General features: G+C 49.8%; 1 protein-coding gene across 1 annotated transcript in view; it reads right to left on the bottom strand.

The window, feature by feature from the left end:
• Nucleotides 1-2,387: 2,387 nt before the first annotated feature.
• XPNPEP3 (X-prolyl aminopeptidase 3) overlaps nt 2,388-17,454 on the bottom strand; it is a 29,717-nt gene continuing 14,650 nt past the window's right edge. Inside the window, exons 6-10 of the mRNA XM_074227007.1 lie at nt 16,531-16,644; nt 14,808-14,893; nt 14,128-14,308; nt 11,576-11,696; nt 2,388-5,579 (exon numbers count right to left, since the gene is read on the bottom strand). Coding sequence (XP_074083108.1) covers nt 5,413-5,579; nt 11,576-11,696; nt 14,128-14,308; nt 14,808-14,893; nt 16,531-16,644 — 669 coding nt within the window. The 3' untranslated portion in view covers nt 2,388-5,412. The remainder of the gene's footprint in view (nt 5,580-11,575; nt 11,697-14,127; nt 14,309-14,807; nt 14,894-16,530; nt 16,645-17,454) is intronic.

Here is a 17,454-nt window from a genome sequence, read left to right as displayed (position 1 = left end):
CTGCAGATGCAGGTGGTGGCTGGTGTGACACAAGTTATTCAGGGTCTCCTGCCAGGAACCATGCTAGCGCTGAGCCGAAGTCCAACCTTGATGCCCTTCCACAGTGCCATTGGGCCCAAGCTGTCATTGTTTTGCTTAGGTTTCTTTTCAGTTTTCTTGTGGCTCCCGTCTCTATGCCTGAGCATTCTTTATATTCCCAGAGTTTACTTCTCCTATGGGGGGGGGGGCAATGGGGTTAAATGACTTGCCCAAGGTCCCACAGTCAGTTTACTTCTCATAGCACTTTGAACAAAAATGCAGGTTTAATGACTGCCTTTCCTTACGGTGAGCACCCCATTAACCAGGTAACTTAAAATCAGCTTTCACCTTGACCAGATTCCTCAACTTGACCACATTTGAACCCTACTGGCCATTCATGACTCAGATACCTTCTGTGTTCTACCCCCCTCATTTTTACAGATGAGGACACTGAGTTCCAAGGGGGTGAGGGCTAGGGTTTGAATCAAGGTCTGAGGCACCATTCCCCAGGCTCACTCTTTCATAGATTGAAATCTGCTCTCAAGAAAATGGCACCGTGGCGGATTGTGACCAAGGAGGGCGCAGAGTGGCTACTCCTGACACGCTACCTGCTTCTCATTTCCCTGCCTTACTCATTGCCCTGACGCTGGTATTTGACAAAAACCTGTGTCATGGGGCAAGCCTGCCTACTGGGCTGTACCCATCCTGCAAGCTTTTGTTGGTCCAGTTTGTAAGATAATTATTTCTTATCCAAGTGGGGGTCAAAATCAGTTCATCCTTATAGGATGAACTAAGAGTCAAAAGCCAGAAGGAGAGGAGGCGACGGATCTCCCTGTATCCTGCCCTGCTCAGATCATATGTGGACTATTGGGCTCCGTGGGAGGGTAGGGTGGGAATGGGGACCATCTGTTCACGATGGGTAAAGATGGTGCCCAGGTGAAGCCATCTGAGCATCAGTGAAGGAAGTGTCCACGTTAGGTTTGGAGAAGATTAAGTTTTTGAAGGGTTGACTGAGGGAAAAAAGGATTGTTTATAGCTTTGGGAGTAAAAAATGGGTTCTTCCGGGGCAGCTAGGTGGTGTAGTGGATACAGCAGCAGTCCTGGAGTCCGGAGGACCTGAGTTCAAATGTGACCTCAGACCCGTAATAATCACCTAGCTGTGTGGCCTTGGGCAAGTCACTTAACCCCATTGCCTTGCCAAAAACCTAAAAAAAAGGGGGGGGGGGTTTCTTCCTCTCTGGAGGTCTTTAGACCAAGGCTGGTTGGGGCCAAGGCTGGTTGCAGCCAAGGGTTGGTCAGGGCCATATAGTGAACCGGCTTTTGTGGAGGTGATTCACTCAGAGGTGAGCAGTCCCACTTAGCTCTTTACACTCCATGATGATGGTTTCCTTTGATGGGGGGGCGGGGGGTGTGTTGTATTATCAAGGAAAGTTGGGATGGGGAGGAGGAAGGGCTCAAGGTCACACAAGCCAGAGGTCAAACATCTATCCAGAAGCCAAGGGGCTTTCCCACCCGCCACCTCCCTTTGGTTAACACCTGCTTTCCATGATTTACGTCATGTTCTCTTTATGACTAACAACGAGGGTTGGGGAGCCCCTCAACATGTATATGGCATGACATGGACCTTCCAGCTTTGCACTGGACACAGAGAGTAGGAGTCAAGAAGTGGGGCCTGGACCAGTCGACTTTGTCTCTCCTAGGGCAGGGTGTTTGTCCTCTGCTGGCTTTGCCCCTCTAAAGAACTTTCCCTGGAAAACTGACTATTCCAGCCAGATGGGAATCCTTGTCCACTTGCCTGCTTCCTGCTCCCATGCATGTTCTAACTCCCTCTCTGGTCTGGTTGGTGAGGCCTGTCCCTCCTTCCTCCTTTAGTGCCGAAGTCAGAAGCCACAGCAGGCAGGAACCTTCTGGGAGCCCAGCCTACTATGTCAAAATGCCCCTCCCTGCGACTGCTTTTTCCAAAGACTATGTCCATGGAATCAGAGTTGGAAGATCTGGGATCATCTCATCCAAACTCTCAAATTTTATAGAGAAACGTGAAACAGCTTTCCCAGGGGGGGTCATCCAGATAAATGACAGGGCCAGGACCTCAGCCTGCGTCCCCAGTCCAACCCTGGCATTCTTTACCGTGGAGGCACTGCCCCCCACTTCTGTCTGTGACTTACATGTTCCCCTTTTCCTGTTAGTCTGAGGATGGGGTCCGTGCCACGGAACAGTGTCTGCCACAGAGCGGGCAATTAAATGAGGGTGGCTTGTTGCTTGATGGATCTTCGATGGATCCTCGAGCTAATGAGTGCTTTGTGAAAAATCAATGACTTACACCTTTAATTCCAAAATAAATCTTTGGCTTCTAAAATATGACAACAAGGCGAGAAGCAATGTACAGTATGTTGCGGTTTATTTTTTAAACACTGTTAAGAAATTTTTTTCCCTTGTGGGGAAACAATACCTGAAATCATGGTGGGCAAATCAGTAACAGCATTCTGTCCAAATCCAATATTCATACTAAGTCTGTAAAGTTCATCCAACTGTCAGAATGCTGGCCCAGAGCAGCCACCCCAGAAGGAGACCACCACCATTATCCTCTGGGAATCTGCCAGGATTTTCCCATGATGCAGCAAGCAGAAGGCAGACAGGAACACCCAGCTAGTCTGTGAACTTGGGAAGGGCCTTGGAATGAGGGAAGAGACAGAGCCTTCCCCCAAAGGATCCAGGAGGACTTGGTGATCCAACCGTGCTCCTGGGGTCCAGTTAAGGACTGGCCTAGTGCTGCCAGAGCAAGCTCAGCAGCTTGAAGGCACCCCACCCTCCCAACAAAGGCTTTGTCATGATTTTAACACTGTCTGGCTAAATAGAAGGACTGAAGCCCAAAACCTCAAAGCACCCCAATATTTCCCCTGGCCAAACAAAAGCAAAATCTTGATTTCCTTTGTCATTGCTGAATCTTTTTTCTGCTACCACAGGAAAAGCTGAGGAGTTAGCTGTGGTTCCATTTGAGGAGGCCCTAAGTCCCTGAGGCACTCACAACTAGGTGGCGCAGCAGACAGAGCACCGACCCTAGAGTCAGGAGGGCCTGAGTTCAAATCTGACCTCAGACACTTATTACCTAGCTGTGTGACTTTGGGCATGTCACTTTACCCCCTCCCCACTGCCTTACAAAACCCCCCCCCCCCAAAAAAAACAAAAACACAGAATAAATGACCATCCTGGTACTCTGAGATGATTACAAAGGACACCTAACTAGTGGGGTCACCTCAACAAAATGAGACTGCTCCTTCTCTTTACTCAAAAAACAAGGTAAAAACTAGATTCTTTCCTGATATAAGGAAACCTAAGTAGCAATAGCCACCTTGAAATAATGGCTTTGCTGTTAGGGTGCCCCAACCCCCCAGTTAAGAAAGAAACACCACTGCCCAGTCCAGTTTGCACTTGGGGGTGGGGGGGGTCTAGTACTTTGCTGGCTGGAGGATGACTCTCTAGGGGATGCCCCCTGGGCACCACAATTGTCTGCTCTCCAGTTCCCAAACCTAACAAAGTTGGACACCTCATAACCTCATCTTTGACCTCGAGAGCACCAGTTGTTCAGGCCAAGCATCCAGGAGGGTCTAGCTGGGATGCTGGGACTCAGATGAAAATAGGCTCACAGCGCTCCCCTACAATTCTTCTAAAAGGCACAGTTGGGACTCGAAGGTCCAGAACCAAGTCTGATGACTTGAAAGTTTCCTTTTGAGGGAAGGAGGAGGTAAGTGGCAAAATACAATCAAGTGTTCTGCCCAAGCCTGGCTGGTTTCTTCGCTAAAAGGCTGGAGACTTGTTACTATCTGTTCCTTCCTAAGGAACACCATGTAAGAAGAAAAGGCAATCTTGTATTCCAAGACCCCAAGGAACAGAATCCCTTCTGCCTGGCTTATCTCATTTTGTCCCCTTCGAGTGGGGAACAGGGCGAGGGAGTGCGTGTGTGAGCGAGGGCGCGTGTGCTCGGGGTCAGGCCTGCGAAGGGACATCTCGGCTCTCTGGGGCGCCAGGCCTCTTTGTGGACACCTGCTCCAGCTGTCCGGGCCGCCGGAGGCCCCATCTCGGGAGGGGGGAAGGGGAGAAGGGCAGCCCGGATATAATTTGTAACACTTTGGCTTTGTAACATTATCCTTGCCTCCCGATGGAGCACCCCTCTGCCCGCCCTTGGCTTCCTCTGTATCTCTCTTCAGTTTTCCTATCAGATAGGCGCACTTCCAGGACTCCACCAAGGGTGACATTTCTCAAGCTCATTTCCCTGACGTGTTTATTAAACAATCCATGGCCCTCTTACTGGCCCTTTGTGAAGCCCTGGCTTCAAGTTTGGCACTGACTTTTAACCCTTTCCTAATGCTTCCTCCCTGGCAGGGCCCTAGCACCAAGGCCAGAGCTGGGTGTGCCCCGAGAGGAGCCAGGACAGGAGGATTTGAAGGGACAGCTGAAGGCTCATCAGGGGCTTTTCCAGCATTAGCACTGCCTGAAGCAAATGGGGGAGAGACAGCAAGTCTCCCTGGCTCAGACTCTGCTGCAGTCTCGGGAAGGAGGCTGAGGTGGGTCAGACTTGTCACATCGGCCAAGAGGGGCGACCCGAGCAAGGAACGGGAACTGCGAGGGCAGGATGAGCCTTGGGGATGAGAGGTGGTGAGGGATGATCTGGTTTTCAAGGTCTGCCCAGGACTAAGTACCTCTCTCGCTTGAAGCCCTTTTCCAGGCGGCCACAAGGGCAGACAGATGAAACTCCAAGCCTTCCCATGCACGGAAGTTGTAGTTTCAACAGCCAGAGTCAACCACAGTCATGGAAATTAAGTGGGGAGCTGAGGGCTTCTGGGTATGGACTGTGGGCAACAAGCCCCATGGGGAAGAGAGGAAGGAGAAACCAAGAGCTTCTTGCCCCATCTTCAGGTCAATGTCAACGACTGATGGCCTCAAGGGCTGGTTCAGAGCTGAATGCTCAAAACCTAGAGGCCTTCATTGGGGGATGGGTAGGAGATAGGCATCCTTTTTCTCCCTTTAACAAACTACATACTAATTATAGCCAAGGGGAGATGGGTGCTTCACCCACCCTTACCTTGAACCTTGAGCTGTTCTAAGTCACTACCGGTGTGAAGACAGTTCCTCCTCCTTCCAGAGCTGTGGGCATGGAGAACTGAATAATTCTGTCTTCAGGCTTTCCAAGTATAAAAGGAAAATGTCCACCACAAGACTCCCCCCAACTCCTAAATAAGGAAGTATATATCTCTCTATATACATTATCTACATAACACACACACATAGACTCCAGAATATGTGCACATGCACATCCATGGAGGATCCTTGAGGTCTGTGTGTATGTGTGTGTATAGAAACAGGTGCCCAGGTCTGCCCAGGAGCCTGGGCTTCAGATCAAGAGCCCCGGTCACAGATCTGCTCAACGTGGTGCATCTCTTTAGGACAATCTGCAGACAGGATGAGTGGCGAGTCCTTGGTCACCACCACGTCATCCTCAATGCGCACACCCAGACCTCGGAATCTCTCAGTGGCGTCACAGTCATCTTCAGGAATATAGATACCTAGGAAAGGAGAAAGGACAAGGACAAGGTGACTACCCAGGAGAAGACAGGACAGGACAGGACAGCTTTATTTTTTAGCTTTTTGCAAGGCAGTGGGGTTAAGTGGCTTGCCCAAGGCCACACAGCTAGGTAATTATTAAGTGTCTGAGGCCAGATTTGAACCCAGGTACTCCTGACTCCAAGGCCAGTGCTCTATCCACTGTGCCACCTAACTGCCCCATCAGGGCAGCTTTTTAAAGTGTCTTTAGGAGGAAGAGATCCAAGCTACTTAGAGTCAACTGAAGAAATACTGAAGTCACTAAATTAGAGAAATGCAAATTCAAGCAGCTCCCAGGTCCCACCTATGTCACACCCATCAGATGGGAGGAGATGTGAGATGAATGGTCCAGCTGCTGTAAAAGCAATTTAGAACTGGGCCCCAAAGTAAACTAAAATGCGCACGCACACCCTCTGATCTGGCGAGACCTATACCAAGAGATCAAGAGGAAAAAGTCTTCTGTATACAAATGAACCTTCTCACATCAATGAAATGGAAGCTAAGAAAGAGCTCATCAACTGGGCTGTGGCTGGAAAAATAAGGGTGCAGGTAGTGAAAAGGAACATCAATGTAATTCAGGGGGAAGAGTTGTAGGAACCAGCAGAAGTCATTCTCTACCATCAATTTGTAAAAATGAACCATTTGGAAAGACTCATGCACTCCAACCATGATTTCCGGGGGTCTCCTGATGGCTGACAGAGACTTGATGGACTCACAATTGAAACTTATTCTGGACACGGCCAACATGTTTGGCAGGCTCAGGCTTACTTGTTCCAAGGGCTGGTTTATTTTTTCTTCTTTTTCTACTGGGGAGGGGGCAAGGAACAAAAGAAAAGCTTGAGAAGAGAACTCCTGTCCCCCAGGTTTGCTGCACAGACTGCAGTGGAGGTAGGCTCCTGATTCTGGAGGCGAAGGTATGGCAGGCTTCTGGTGGGGTGGAAGCGGAAAGGGCCAGGAAAAGACTCTACTTCCTGCATCTCTCTTCTCATCTCAACTCTGCTGCTCATCACTGCCCATTAATCAAGCTCTCCAGGTCCCAACCAGTGGACATTTGGGAGGGTCACTGAGGCAGAGACCACCATCAGGGTTCTAAGAATGTTTCAATGGCCTAAACTTTGGGAGAACTAGATCTAGCACAGGGTCTGAACTCTACCATGCTACCAGGAGGCAAGTCATGGAAAATAATCTAAAAAATTTCCCTTCCATGGTCTCAACTGGGATATCCTCAGTAGAATAATCAGGCAAAAATGGAGCAAAAGAAAAAGTCAACAGAGCATCTCCCTGGAAGCCCCTTGTATCCACAATATGGGGCACAATGAAGGCCAGGCCTGGCACTATGGGAGGCGCTTGGCTTCTGAAACCCCACAAATGAGAACAGACCAGAGTGGTCCAAGGCCAAGAGGGCAGCCCAAGGCTTACAAGCCTTTCCAGCTCCAATTTCTGCAATTTCATAAATGATGCAATCTAAGACGGGCTGCCGGAGGTGGAGGTCACTGGTCTGTGAGCCAGAGGCAGCTGCTGCAGCCATGGCAGCACCCCCGATTTCACTCACAACATCTCAGCATCAGCCACATAAGGTGACCCATTAAACAACACACCTTTCTTTGAGGTGTATGAAAAAGCCCAGGGAAATGTCAAAAGGCAGCCGAGAGCCGGGCAGTTCCACAGGATGCCTGAGGAGGTGTTGCATTTGAGAACATGAGGCCAGATCCAACAAGCACCAGCCTGAACAGCTCTGATGCCTTTCGAAAGCGTAGGCAGTCTTGGTGGTTCTTAAGTGCGGAGCTGGCACAAAGAAGCTCACCCCCCAATTTTGGGCCAGCTGATCCTATGGCTCTGCAATAGCATTTTCTGAAATTTACATAAAGAAGAAGATTTCAATGAGGCTTGCAGCTTAATATCAGATGGACAAGGTTCTGTAAATCCTTCTCCAAGTCTAACACAATAAAAGGCAACTGTTGGGTGGCACAGTCGATAGGGGGCCTTGCCTGGAGTCAGAAGACCTGAGTTCAATTTGACCTCCTATATGAGCTGGGGGACCCTGGCAAGTCACTTAACTCTATGGGGCTCAGTTTCCTCAGCTGTAAAATGAGCTGGCGAAAGAAATGGTAAACCACTCGAGGATCTTTGTCAAGTAAATCCTAAGTGGGGTCACAGAGAGTCAGCAAAATCACTAAACACAACACAAACCACAATAAAAATTAATTTATCCTCACTGATGAATAATGAAAGAAGAAGTCAGGCAAAAGAATCATTATGTTAACAAAAGAAGGGGGATATAGTCTGGCATGGTCAGATTGGGCTCCTTTCTTCAGCTAGGTGGCTCAGAGGAGGGAACACTAGGCCTGGTGTCAGAAAAATCTGTCCAGCCTCAAGCTATGTTCTAGCTGTGTGACCAGTTAAGACTGTGTGGACAAGTCACTTTCCCCCTCTCTGTTTTAGCTTTCTCAGGTATGAAATGGGGATAAAATCTCAGAGAGTTGAGAGGACCAAGTGACAGAGTGTTTGCCAAGGGCCAAATAGTTTAGGTCCTGGAAAAGATGCCCTACCAATGACTGTCAGTCTATGGAGCATCAGCCTTGAAGGGGAGCCCTCCAGTAACTGGGTTCCTCAATGAGCAGGACAGACAGCTGAAAAATCAAAGATGTTATCACTTGTGTCTTAGGCCTGATCAATAATCCTTTTTTTTAAAAAAATAGATATTTTGTTTTCCAATTATATACAATAATAGTTTCTACCTTTCATTTCTTGTAAGGTTTTGAATTTTACAATCCCCCCCGCCCCGCCCAGAAGGCAGTCTGATAATCTTTACACTGTTTCCATGCTGTACATTGTGATCAATAATCCTGATGTTGGATTGAAGGAATGTGATCTGCTCTGTACCTCATTTAGAGGGTGCTTCTCTTTGGGGGTGGAGCCAAATAGGCCAGTGTGGGAGGCATCTGGGCCTGACTTCTTTAGGGTTAAGCTGGAGTGGGGGTCAAATCTGGAGGAGAATGTTTGGACCAAGATTACAGATTGGGGTTTTTAACAGGGGCAGAAGTTGGCAGCAAAGTCCAATGTGGCCACTGACAGATTTTTAGAACTTTCCAGAGCAGGAGAAACTACTCATTCAATTCATAGCCTCCTCCTGCTCCAGAAGCATAAACAGTGGCATAATTTAGCATAAAGAAAGGTGACATCAAAGTCCAAGGGCCCAGTATTTCAATTTGTGGCCCCCAAAGAGAGGAAGAAACACAACTGCCACAGGGAGAAGGAAAGACAACCTAGAGAGGGGGGAGAGCCCTGGGAAATATGCTCATGAATCACCCACCACCAAACAACAAAGGAAAATGTCAGTAAGGTGGGTGGAGGGCCCATCAAGGAAGATGGAGAGGACAAGTGCAGAAGGCCTGGCCTGCCCCACAAAGGGGGGCAGAATATTTGGAGTCCCTCAGAATGTGCTCCGCTTTCCACCTTCCACATTTGCTACAGGCCAGATTCAAACCCTTGGAAGAATATGAACCCAACTTAATCCAGGATCATAGGAAACTAAGTCAGGATGTCATTCTCAGATCCAACGATGGCAAAATCCATCTAAGTGCACTCCCAGTCTTTCAGCTGAATAGAGGACATCCTTATTTCTTTGTCCAGTTAGATAATAGGCTAGATGAGGGGAAGGAGTCAGGTCCAGAAGAGGAGGAATTTAAGCTCTAGTTCAGCCAGCGCCCTTGTCTGTCTCAAATCTAGAAGGACTTGTACCTACTTAGGCTCCTAGGCAATGTTTATTGAGTGCCTGACTGGTCTGTTTGGAAATGGGCTACCCAATTCTGGAGGTGAACAGCCCAACCCTGGGAGGATTAGGGAGACTCTTAAGGAGATGCTTGGGCCTCACCTAGTCCGTCAGAGGAATCCAAAAGTCCCTTACCACAATCCCAAGAGAGACGAGAAAGAGCCTTTCACATCCAGGGGATACTGTACTTGCGTGACCCTTTGGGAATTCCCTCTCCCCCCCAAAAAACAGAGTATTCCTGAAGTTTTCTGAAAGGGCATTCAAAGATGGTCTAGAGCCATTTTGCTTAGCCATTCCCTGATGCCCCAGGGTCCATGTGATCACTTAGAAAGATGACCTGGCAGGGGGTCCCTCACTGCCAAGATGAACAACACTGACTTGGGATGGCCTGCCAGTGCAGGCCAGTCTGCAAGGTGGCCGGTGGCCAAGGAGTTGCTGGGCCAGCTGATGACTTCATCACTGTCTCAGTCTGGCCCAACTGCTGCCGCAGAGTGGGCTAAGCAAGGACAAATCGGGGCCTGCAGACTTGGTCTGGCTGCATCCTGTCTCCCAAGGGCATGGGACAAGATGATCTGCCCCTGGAAGCCTGACACTAGGCTTTACATCCAACAGAGATCAGACTGAGGAAGAGAAAGCAGAGGATGGGCAGCGGCAAGAATGGAGATGCTAGTAGACCGGTCAGAGGGCCCCTCAGGAGAAAAGTGCCTGGTCTGCTAAATTGCCCAGGTCCACCCCCTGGAGTCTGCCCAGGCCCCATGATCTGACCTGGGCTACCACAGGTTCCTGCCCCCATCCACTGCAATTTAGAAAAATGTGCAGAACCTGAAGGCTGATCCCCCTGCAGATCTTCTGGATGCCCTTAAAGATATCAAGATGCCCCTGAATAAGGGGCCTATGCCTTACCAGGGGGCCTAAAACATGAAGGGGTCTGGGCTCTGAGACGCTTGACAGATCACCCCCATCTGTCGGGGAACATGCCAGGGGTTGAAGTTCACAATAAAGGTCCCTCAAGAGGGACCAGGCGGCCCAGAACAGGGAGGTGTAACTACTGCTTCTTGTGATTATCTGCTAATCATCTCTCACTGAACCCACATATCTGGGGTGCAGGGTCTCATTGCAGGATTCCTATTTGCTGGACATTATGTAATCCAGAGTATAAACCAGGCCGAGGGGTGAACCCCAAATGTTCTCCCAAGAGGCAGGTCTGCTCCCTTCTCCTTGGAGGGCATCAAGAATGTGATTCAGACAATGTGGAATAATGACTTAGTCTAGTCCTGATCTTGGGGGGTGATCTTGGGTCATACCAGAGTCAAGAGCAGGGCATGGTCTTCTACAGTTACTCTTCCTAGAGCTTCAGGCAATGGATGGGAAGACATCAGCCCTTGGGCTGCACAGAGGCAAGAGGCGGGGGTATCTAGGGATGAGTATGGCCAAAATGCAGAAAGCATTCATTCTATCAGTTGCCTTAGCACCCTTTTTTTAAATGATTTCTCAAAGGGTCTGCTCCCTGCCATCATTGTCCTTTACTCTCCTCAAAATAAACAAGTGTAGCCCTAATTGCCATTAACCCTCAGACCTAGTCTGACCTTTGCGATAAGGGGCTAAGAGGCGCACTGCATTGCTTCCTTCTCTGAGACCAGAGGTGACCTGGTTAGACACTGTAATGAGGAGAATGCAGCAGAGGTCTTGTCTGACCCTTGAATTTTAGAGGTGAAAAAATGGAGGGCATGAAGTGACCTGCTCAAAACTCTGAAGGGAGAGATTGGAGAGCAGATGGCACTGAACTTCAGCCCTACACTGTGTCTGGGTATTCTCTTGACATGATATACTTAGGAGATCTTGAGAGGCCAGAAAGCTGGTCTCCAAGCCCAGGAGATGCAGGCCACCAGTCCTTTCAGACCTGCTTCACCAAGCAGAGAAGGGGCCAGTCTGCACTGGGAGAGGGGGGACCTTGCCAAGCATTCCTAGGATATTCCCATACAAACATAGGACTTCTAGAGGGACAGTTCAGGAATGTGAGGAAGGGGCCAGGCTTCTACTCCTTAGGATTCAGAACTGGACTAAATGAAAACAGATGGGGAATTATTCTTCAAGGCTGTGAAGACACTCTCAAGGCATCTTCTCCTCTGAGGCTGCTCAAGTTCAAAGCTTATTGAAAGAATGGAGAGACCAGGCAGGCGCTCTTACCTGGTTCGATGGTGACCACCATGCCGGGTTGGAGGGGTAGCGAGCGGGACATGTCTGGTGTGTCATGCACATCCATGCCAAGGTAATGACCGACATGATGGGGGCAGTATTTCCGAGCTGCCTAGAAAAGCAAAGCCCTGGGTCAGCACCACAAAACTGACTTACCAGTGGGTGAAGAGGATCTGTCCTCAATGCAGGGCCCAAGGCTTAGCCCTAGAACTCCCATGAAGTGAGCTCACTCTCCGGTGAGCAAATAGCTCCCCTAACCTCTCCAGCACCTCTGCAGCCAGCCAGCTTGAGTCCTAGGGCTCCCCAGGTTTCAGTCAGTGCATACCCCTCCACTCGGGGCTCCCTGGGAAGGAACAGCTTTCTGTCTTGTGTCTCGTCTTTGTTACTCCCACCAGCTTAACCCCACTCCTAAGGAACACTCAACTCTTGAGAGGTGGCAAAACAGATTCAGTCAATAAAAACACTGTAAAATTAAAAAAAAAACTTCCTTAAAAATGGTAAAGAGTAAAGTAAAATGAGCCTTTTTCAATGGAAAAATGACCAAAGAATATGAACAGGCAGTTTTCTGAAAAAATCAAGGCCATCAAAGGCTATCAATATGAAAAAGAGCCTGACATCACTACTGATTAGAGAAATGTAAATTAAAACAATCCTGACAGATTGGGACATGAATGCACTGTTGGTGGAGTTGTGCACTGATCTACCCATTCTGGAGAGCGATTTGGAACTCTGCCCAAAAGGTGAAAAAACTGCAAACACCCTTTGATCCAGCAATATCACAACTAGGAATGTATCCCAAAGAGATCCAAGAATTGGGAATCTATGGGATGCCCATCATTTATTGTGCCATAAGAAATGAGGAGCAGGAGGCTTTCAGAAAACCCTGGGAAGACTTTTATGAACTGATGCAAGGTGAAGTGAGCAGAACCAGCAATCTTGGATCATGATAACTGTGAATGACTTAGCTATTTGATCAAGATAATTACAAAGGATTCATGGGGGAAAAGCTTAGCCACCTACAGTCAGAACTGATAACCTGAGTGTACATTGAAGCATCTTTTAACTGGTGGATTTTCCTTGCCTTTTTTCCCCCAACATGGCTAATGCGGAAATATATTTTGCATGATTTCACATATAAAATGCATATCATATCACATGTCTTTTGAGGGAGAGAAGACTGGACAGAGAAAATTTGAAACTTAAAAATAAAAATTGAAACAAAACAAAACCAAAAAAACCCTCAAAAGACTAGCTATTCCAGGCTGACAGGAAAGAAACCAGTCAAGTAAAAATGCCCCCAGGAGATATAGTGTCTGATGGTCAAATTTCCCCAGGTGATCAGATGCCGTTCTCCTCTGGATGGGAACCCCCTCCCCTCCTCCATGGCCTTGTGGCCCTAAGCTGTTACTGTGAAGCCCTGTTCAGTGTTTAGTCCTAACGACAGACTCCTTCTCTTTTGTCTCATGACCTGGGTTCCAAACCCTTCCCCATAATTAGCACTTCCCGATAAGAAGGCCTCAGGAAATACTGCCTCCTCCAATACACACTCACGGCAGCAGAGTCTGTCTCTCTACTCAGGCTCAGTGGCCAGACCTGCCCCCTTGGTACAAGTCTCTAGGTGGTTTCCAGGTAGCTCTGGACCTGTCCTAATGGATTGTTGGGAATGCAGATCCTTGCTCACCACCAGGAGAGTTCTTTCACACCTGCCCAAGCTTTAGTCTGAAGAGGGTGCCTGGTGGTATTTTAACGCTAGCTCAGGCCCTCCTCTGAAGCATCTGCAAGTAGATTAGAGAGACACCCTTGCACTGACAGCAAACAACTGGCTATTTACTAAGTTGCCTGAACCGGGAAGAATTTGGGCCTTTTGTCTTCAGAACAAAATGGTTCAAGGAAACTCAAGCCTTTCAGGGAACAGGAAGATCTTCCCTCTCCAAACATGTGCTTGATGTAACCTTGATGCCACTCTCTTCAAAGCAGTCTTTTAATTTACAATAAATTCTGTTTGTTTGAGAACTTGAAAGCAATCCACTGAAGCATAGGACCACACTGATCCTGTCGGCTGGGCCTCAGCACACCGGGTGCTCAAGAGATGCACACACTCCCTCTCTCTGGCAGAACATTAACTCGTCTCTTAGCAATAAGCTTCCCCAACCGGTTTCACTGCTAAGGAATCTGAACAGCCTGCGCCAACCCCTTCTTAGCCCAGGGTGCCCATAAACCACCATCTTGGTAAGGGATGAAGCACTGCCCCCTGCTGGCAAGACCAGGTGTTGCCTGCCATCACCTAGTCCAAAAGGAGACACTCTGTGGTCAGACCCTTCTGGCCCTGGCCCCTGGCCTGGGCTCACTCAGGCCCTCTCCTCCTTTAAGAGGCAGGGTCCACGTGAATAATCAAGAGTGTCCTCCTTCTCCAGGGCCAGGTCATCTTTCCTCTATGAGGGAGAGAAGAGAGAGAGAGCCCCTGGGGTGTGAGTGGGACCTCTCCTCCTCTGCTCATGTACCCCCGGGGCCAGGGCTGCCCAGCTGGCAGGCAGTACATGTACCTGGAGGACACTGTTGCCCCTGAGGCTGGTCACCACCCGGAGCTCCTGCAGCTTCTGCCCTACCAGAGCCAGCATGTGACTGTAGATGTTCTCTAGGCTCTTCCCGGGGCGGCAGAGGGCAAGGCATGTCTTCTGGACATCCAGCACAGCTTCATAGAGTTCTGCTTGGGCCACAGAGAATCTGCCAGAAGGGGAGAAACAATCTATGTGACTACTGAGGCCCGTGAGCTCTGCCAGGGGAGGGGCCTTTCACTCTCTCTTGGAGTCTCCTGCACACACAGCCCTTGGACAGAGTAGGGGTGAAGACCTACTGCTGAGGAGACCCCTGGATAAATGTCACACCACTCATCTTGGGGCCTTATCACAGGGAGGAGTTAGGAACCAGCTTCTACAGCTGACAACACTGGTACCTATGAGAGAGTGAGACTCCTAAAGGCAGGTGGGAATCAGTCACAGAAAGTTGTGAATGGGGCCCAGAGCCTGACCTTGCAGCTGGGCCTGGGGGGGGCGGGGGGAGAGTCCTTCTAACTGGGGCCAGACAGGTCAGCCTAATCAGACAGCCAGCTCCTCCACAGTAGCAACCTTGCCAAGATACAGCAAGTGGCTCTTTGGGGGCAAAGGGTGGGGAATCTCCTCCGAGGAGTCTCCTAGTGGGCACCAGGCTGGTTTGGGAGCCCTACCTCCCATTGACAGGCCAGGTTCGGGTAATGTCGCTCACGTAGCCAAAAGATTCACAGCCTCCATCCAGCAACACCATCTCTCCATCCTGCAGGGGAGGAAGGAAAACCAGATGCGCCACCAGGCCAGCGGTACCTCCTCTGTCTTTTCTTTCAATGGGTCTGATTTAAAGGAAGGAGAATCTTTCTTGGCCATGCCCTAGAATAGACCCCTTCTGTTGAGTTTTCTGCTACTTTCCCTCTGGCCTAAATGAGTGGCACATCTCCAGCCCTTCTCTGGACCCTTGTGCTCTCCCCAGAGGTGGGCTTTGCTCAGAGTCTGGCAATAGGTGTCCGGGGGGGGGGGGAGGTGTTGGGGTGTCCCTTCACACTTTGCCTCTCTGGTTTCCTTATCCCAATCTAAGCAGGTGGGAAGAGGAGAATCAAGCAAGCAAGCAGTGGCAGAATTTGACTCTGGGCTCCCACTGGCCCAACCAACAGCTCCAGCCTTCAAGGTGAGTCTTTAGAGACAGGGTCATCTGGTGCCAACTGGGACGCCAACATCCTCACTTAGAGGTGAGTTTACTATCCATTACTCAGATCTGAGCAGTGGGGATTAGAGGAGGAAAAACCCACGCCTCTGCTGGACCTCTCACTCTCTTTGATCAATTCCTTAGTAATAGGAATCAGGAAAAGATCAAAGACTTTCTGCCAACTGCCAGCTCATGAAGAAAATGCATGCCCCTGGGGAGGGCATGAGTAGCCCAGTGGTTTCCAGGAGGGGGAGACCAGAGTCCTTCTTGTCCTCTGGCCAGCAGCCAGGGCTGGGGCCATGGGAGGGAGGATAGTGAAGCTTCGGGGAGGGCAGCCCAAATGGGAAGAGGTTATGAACCAGAAGAGAGTTGGGTCAGAACAGATGGTCTCAAGAGGGCTCAGATTTGTTCTGTGTGACTGCTGAGAGAGAAGTAGGAGCAAAGAGGTACAGCGTGGCTTCAAGTGGGGAAAACCATCCGGACCCTAAGTCAGTCACAGCAGAAGGGACTGCCTGGAGAGGGGGCAGCTCTCCTCAAAGCCTGCTCTCCGGATGGTCAGCATGGGGGTCTCCTCCTTGGTTCTGGGGTCTCATAGCCTGCAGTCTAAGCTCTGCCTGAGCAGTCGTCTGCTTAAGGCCTTTGATGCCCTGGGGGTGCAGCTGATCAAAGACCAGACAGTGGCTCCACAAGCAATGAGGCAGCTCCAGTATCCAAAGCTTCTTGAGGACAACATTCCAGTTCTTCCACAAGTGGAGACAATGCAGAGCACAAGTGGGATGTCCTACCCATCAGTGGCCACCTAAGTGGCCAGCCTACTTCCTGCTGGGTATGAGCACTGGAGGTGCCAACAGGGCAATGGGCAACTAACAAGGGGACAAAAGTAGGTAGATCAGTGCATGCCAGGTGACTGAGGGATCCTGCAGGCCCAGTTTGAGGTGACAGACACTCAGAATCTCTTGAGCTGGATGACATTAGGGGTGCACTCCCTTTATCTGCCTGCACCCAATTCTTTGCCTCAAATTACCACTCCCCACCGTGCTCCTGGACCATTAGTAGCAAAGTGCTCTGTGTAGGTCTCTACCCAACAGGAGGTCAACATGGGAGGAGTATGGGGGGCAATGGACGTGATGCATCACCTTTCCAGCTAGTGGGCCATCAAGTGCATACCTGCTCTTGGCAGGATACATGAGTCCAGAAGGGGATCTCCTACTTACCTTGATGATTTGGTTGTTCTTTACATAGTGCAAGGTATTAGACCGGTTACCCCCAGCGACCACAGGGGGGTAGGCCAAGATGTCTGCACCTCGAGCCCGGCACTCAAATTCAAACTGCAAAATCAGAGGCAAAGGATGAACAAAGGGACTTTGGATCTTCTGTCCCTATTTAAGCTTCATGAGTTTAAATTCCACCATTTACTACCAGAATATCGTAGAGGAAAAGCCTCTACAGTAGGTGGTGTGCAGGTCAGCCCAGACATTGGGCTGGGGGCCCCAGGGTGGACTAGGGCTCTGCCCAGAGGGGCTGATCAGCACAGGGGCTACAGGTTTTGGCCATAGTCACTCTTCCAAAACAAAGGGAGAAGAAAACTGAAGGAGAGGAGGACTTTCTTTAATCTAATCTGCTCATGCGCTGGCTTCAGGTCATTTTGGTTGTGGCCTCAGTGAATAGCAAGAATGGCCAGTCATCACCCAGCAGGCCCTGGTTTTCTTAACTTCGGTATTCCTCCTTAAGAGACCATTAGCAGCTTGCCTCCTGGTGTTCTATTCTCCAACCCCCAGAACTTGGACTCTTTTAAATGGCCCCTTTGCAAGACCCATAATCACCCTGGCCCTCCTCCCCAACCCCTCCCTGCCTTATTTTCTATGGGCCTCATCCTGGGGAAGCTAGAAGAGGCCCCAACCCTAACAGGGGCATGATGAGGGCAATTAGGGACCTCAGGGGAGAGAGGCTGGACTCCTATTCAGGGCCCACCAGGCCTCTTTCTTAAATAGTGCAAGACAAGGGCCCGCCTGCCTTGTGACCTTCTCAGCCTTTTAAATGGCCACCAGCCTACTCTTTTCGGGGGAGTAAGAGCTGCCACTGGGTGAGTGAGTCATCGAGGGCCCCAATTTCATCAATGCAGCCCTAGAAATCCAGGG

The sequence above is a fragment of the Macrotis lagotis genome, chromosome 2, assembly GCF_037893015.1.
Source record: "Macrotis lagotis isolate mMagLag1 chromosome 2, bilby.v1.9.chrom.fasta, whole genome shotgun sequence".
Classification (NCBI taxonomy): Eukaryota; Metazoa; Chordata; class Mammalia; order Peramelemorphia; family Peramelidae; genus Macrotis; species Macrotis lagotis.
This window is presented reverse-complemented; position numbering and strand designations above follow the sequence as displayed.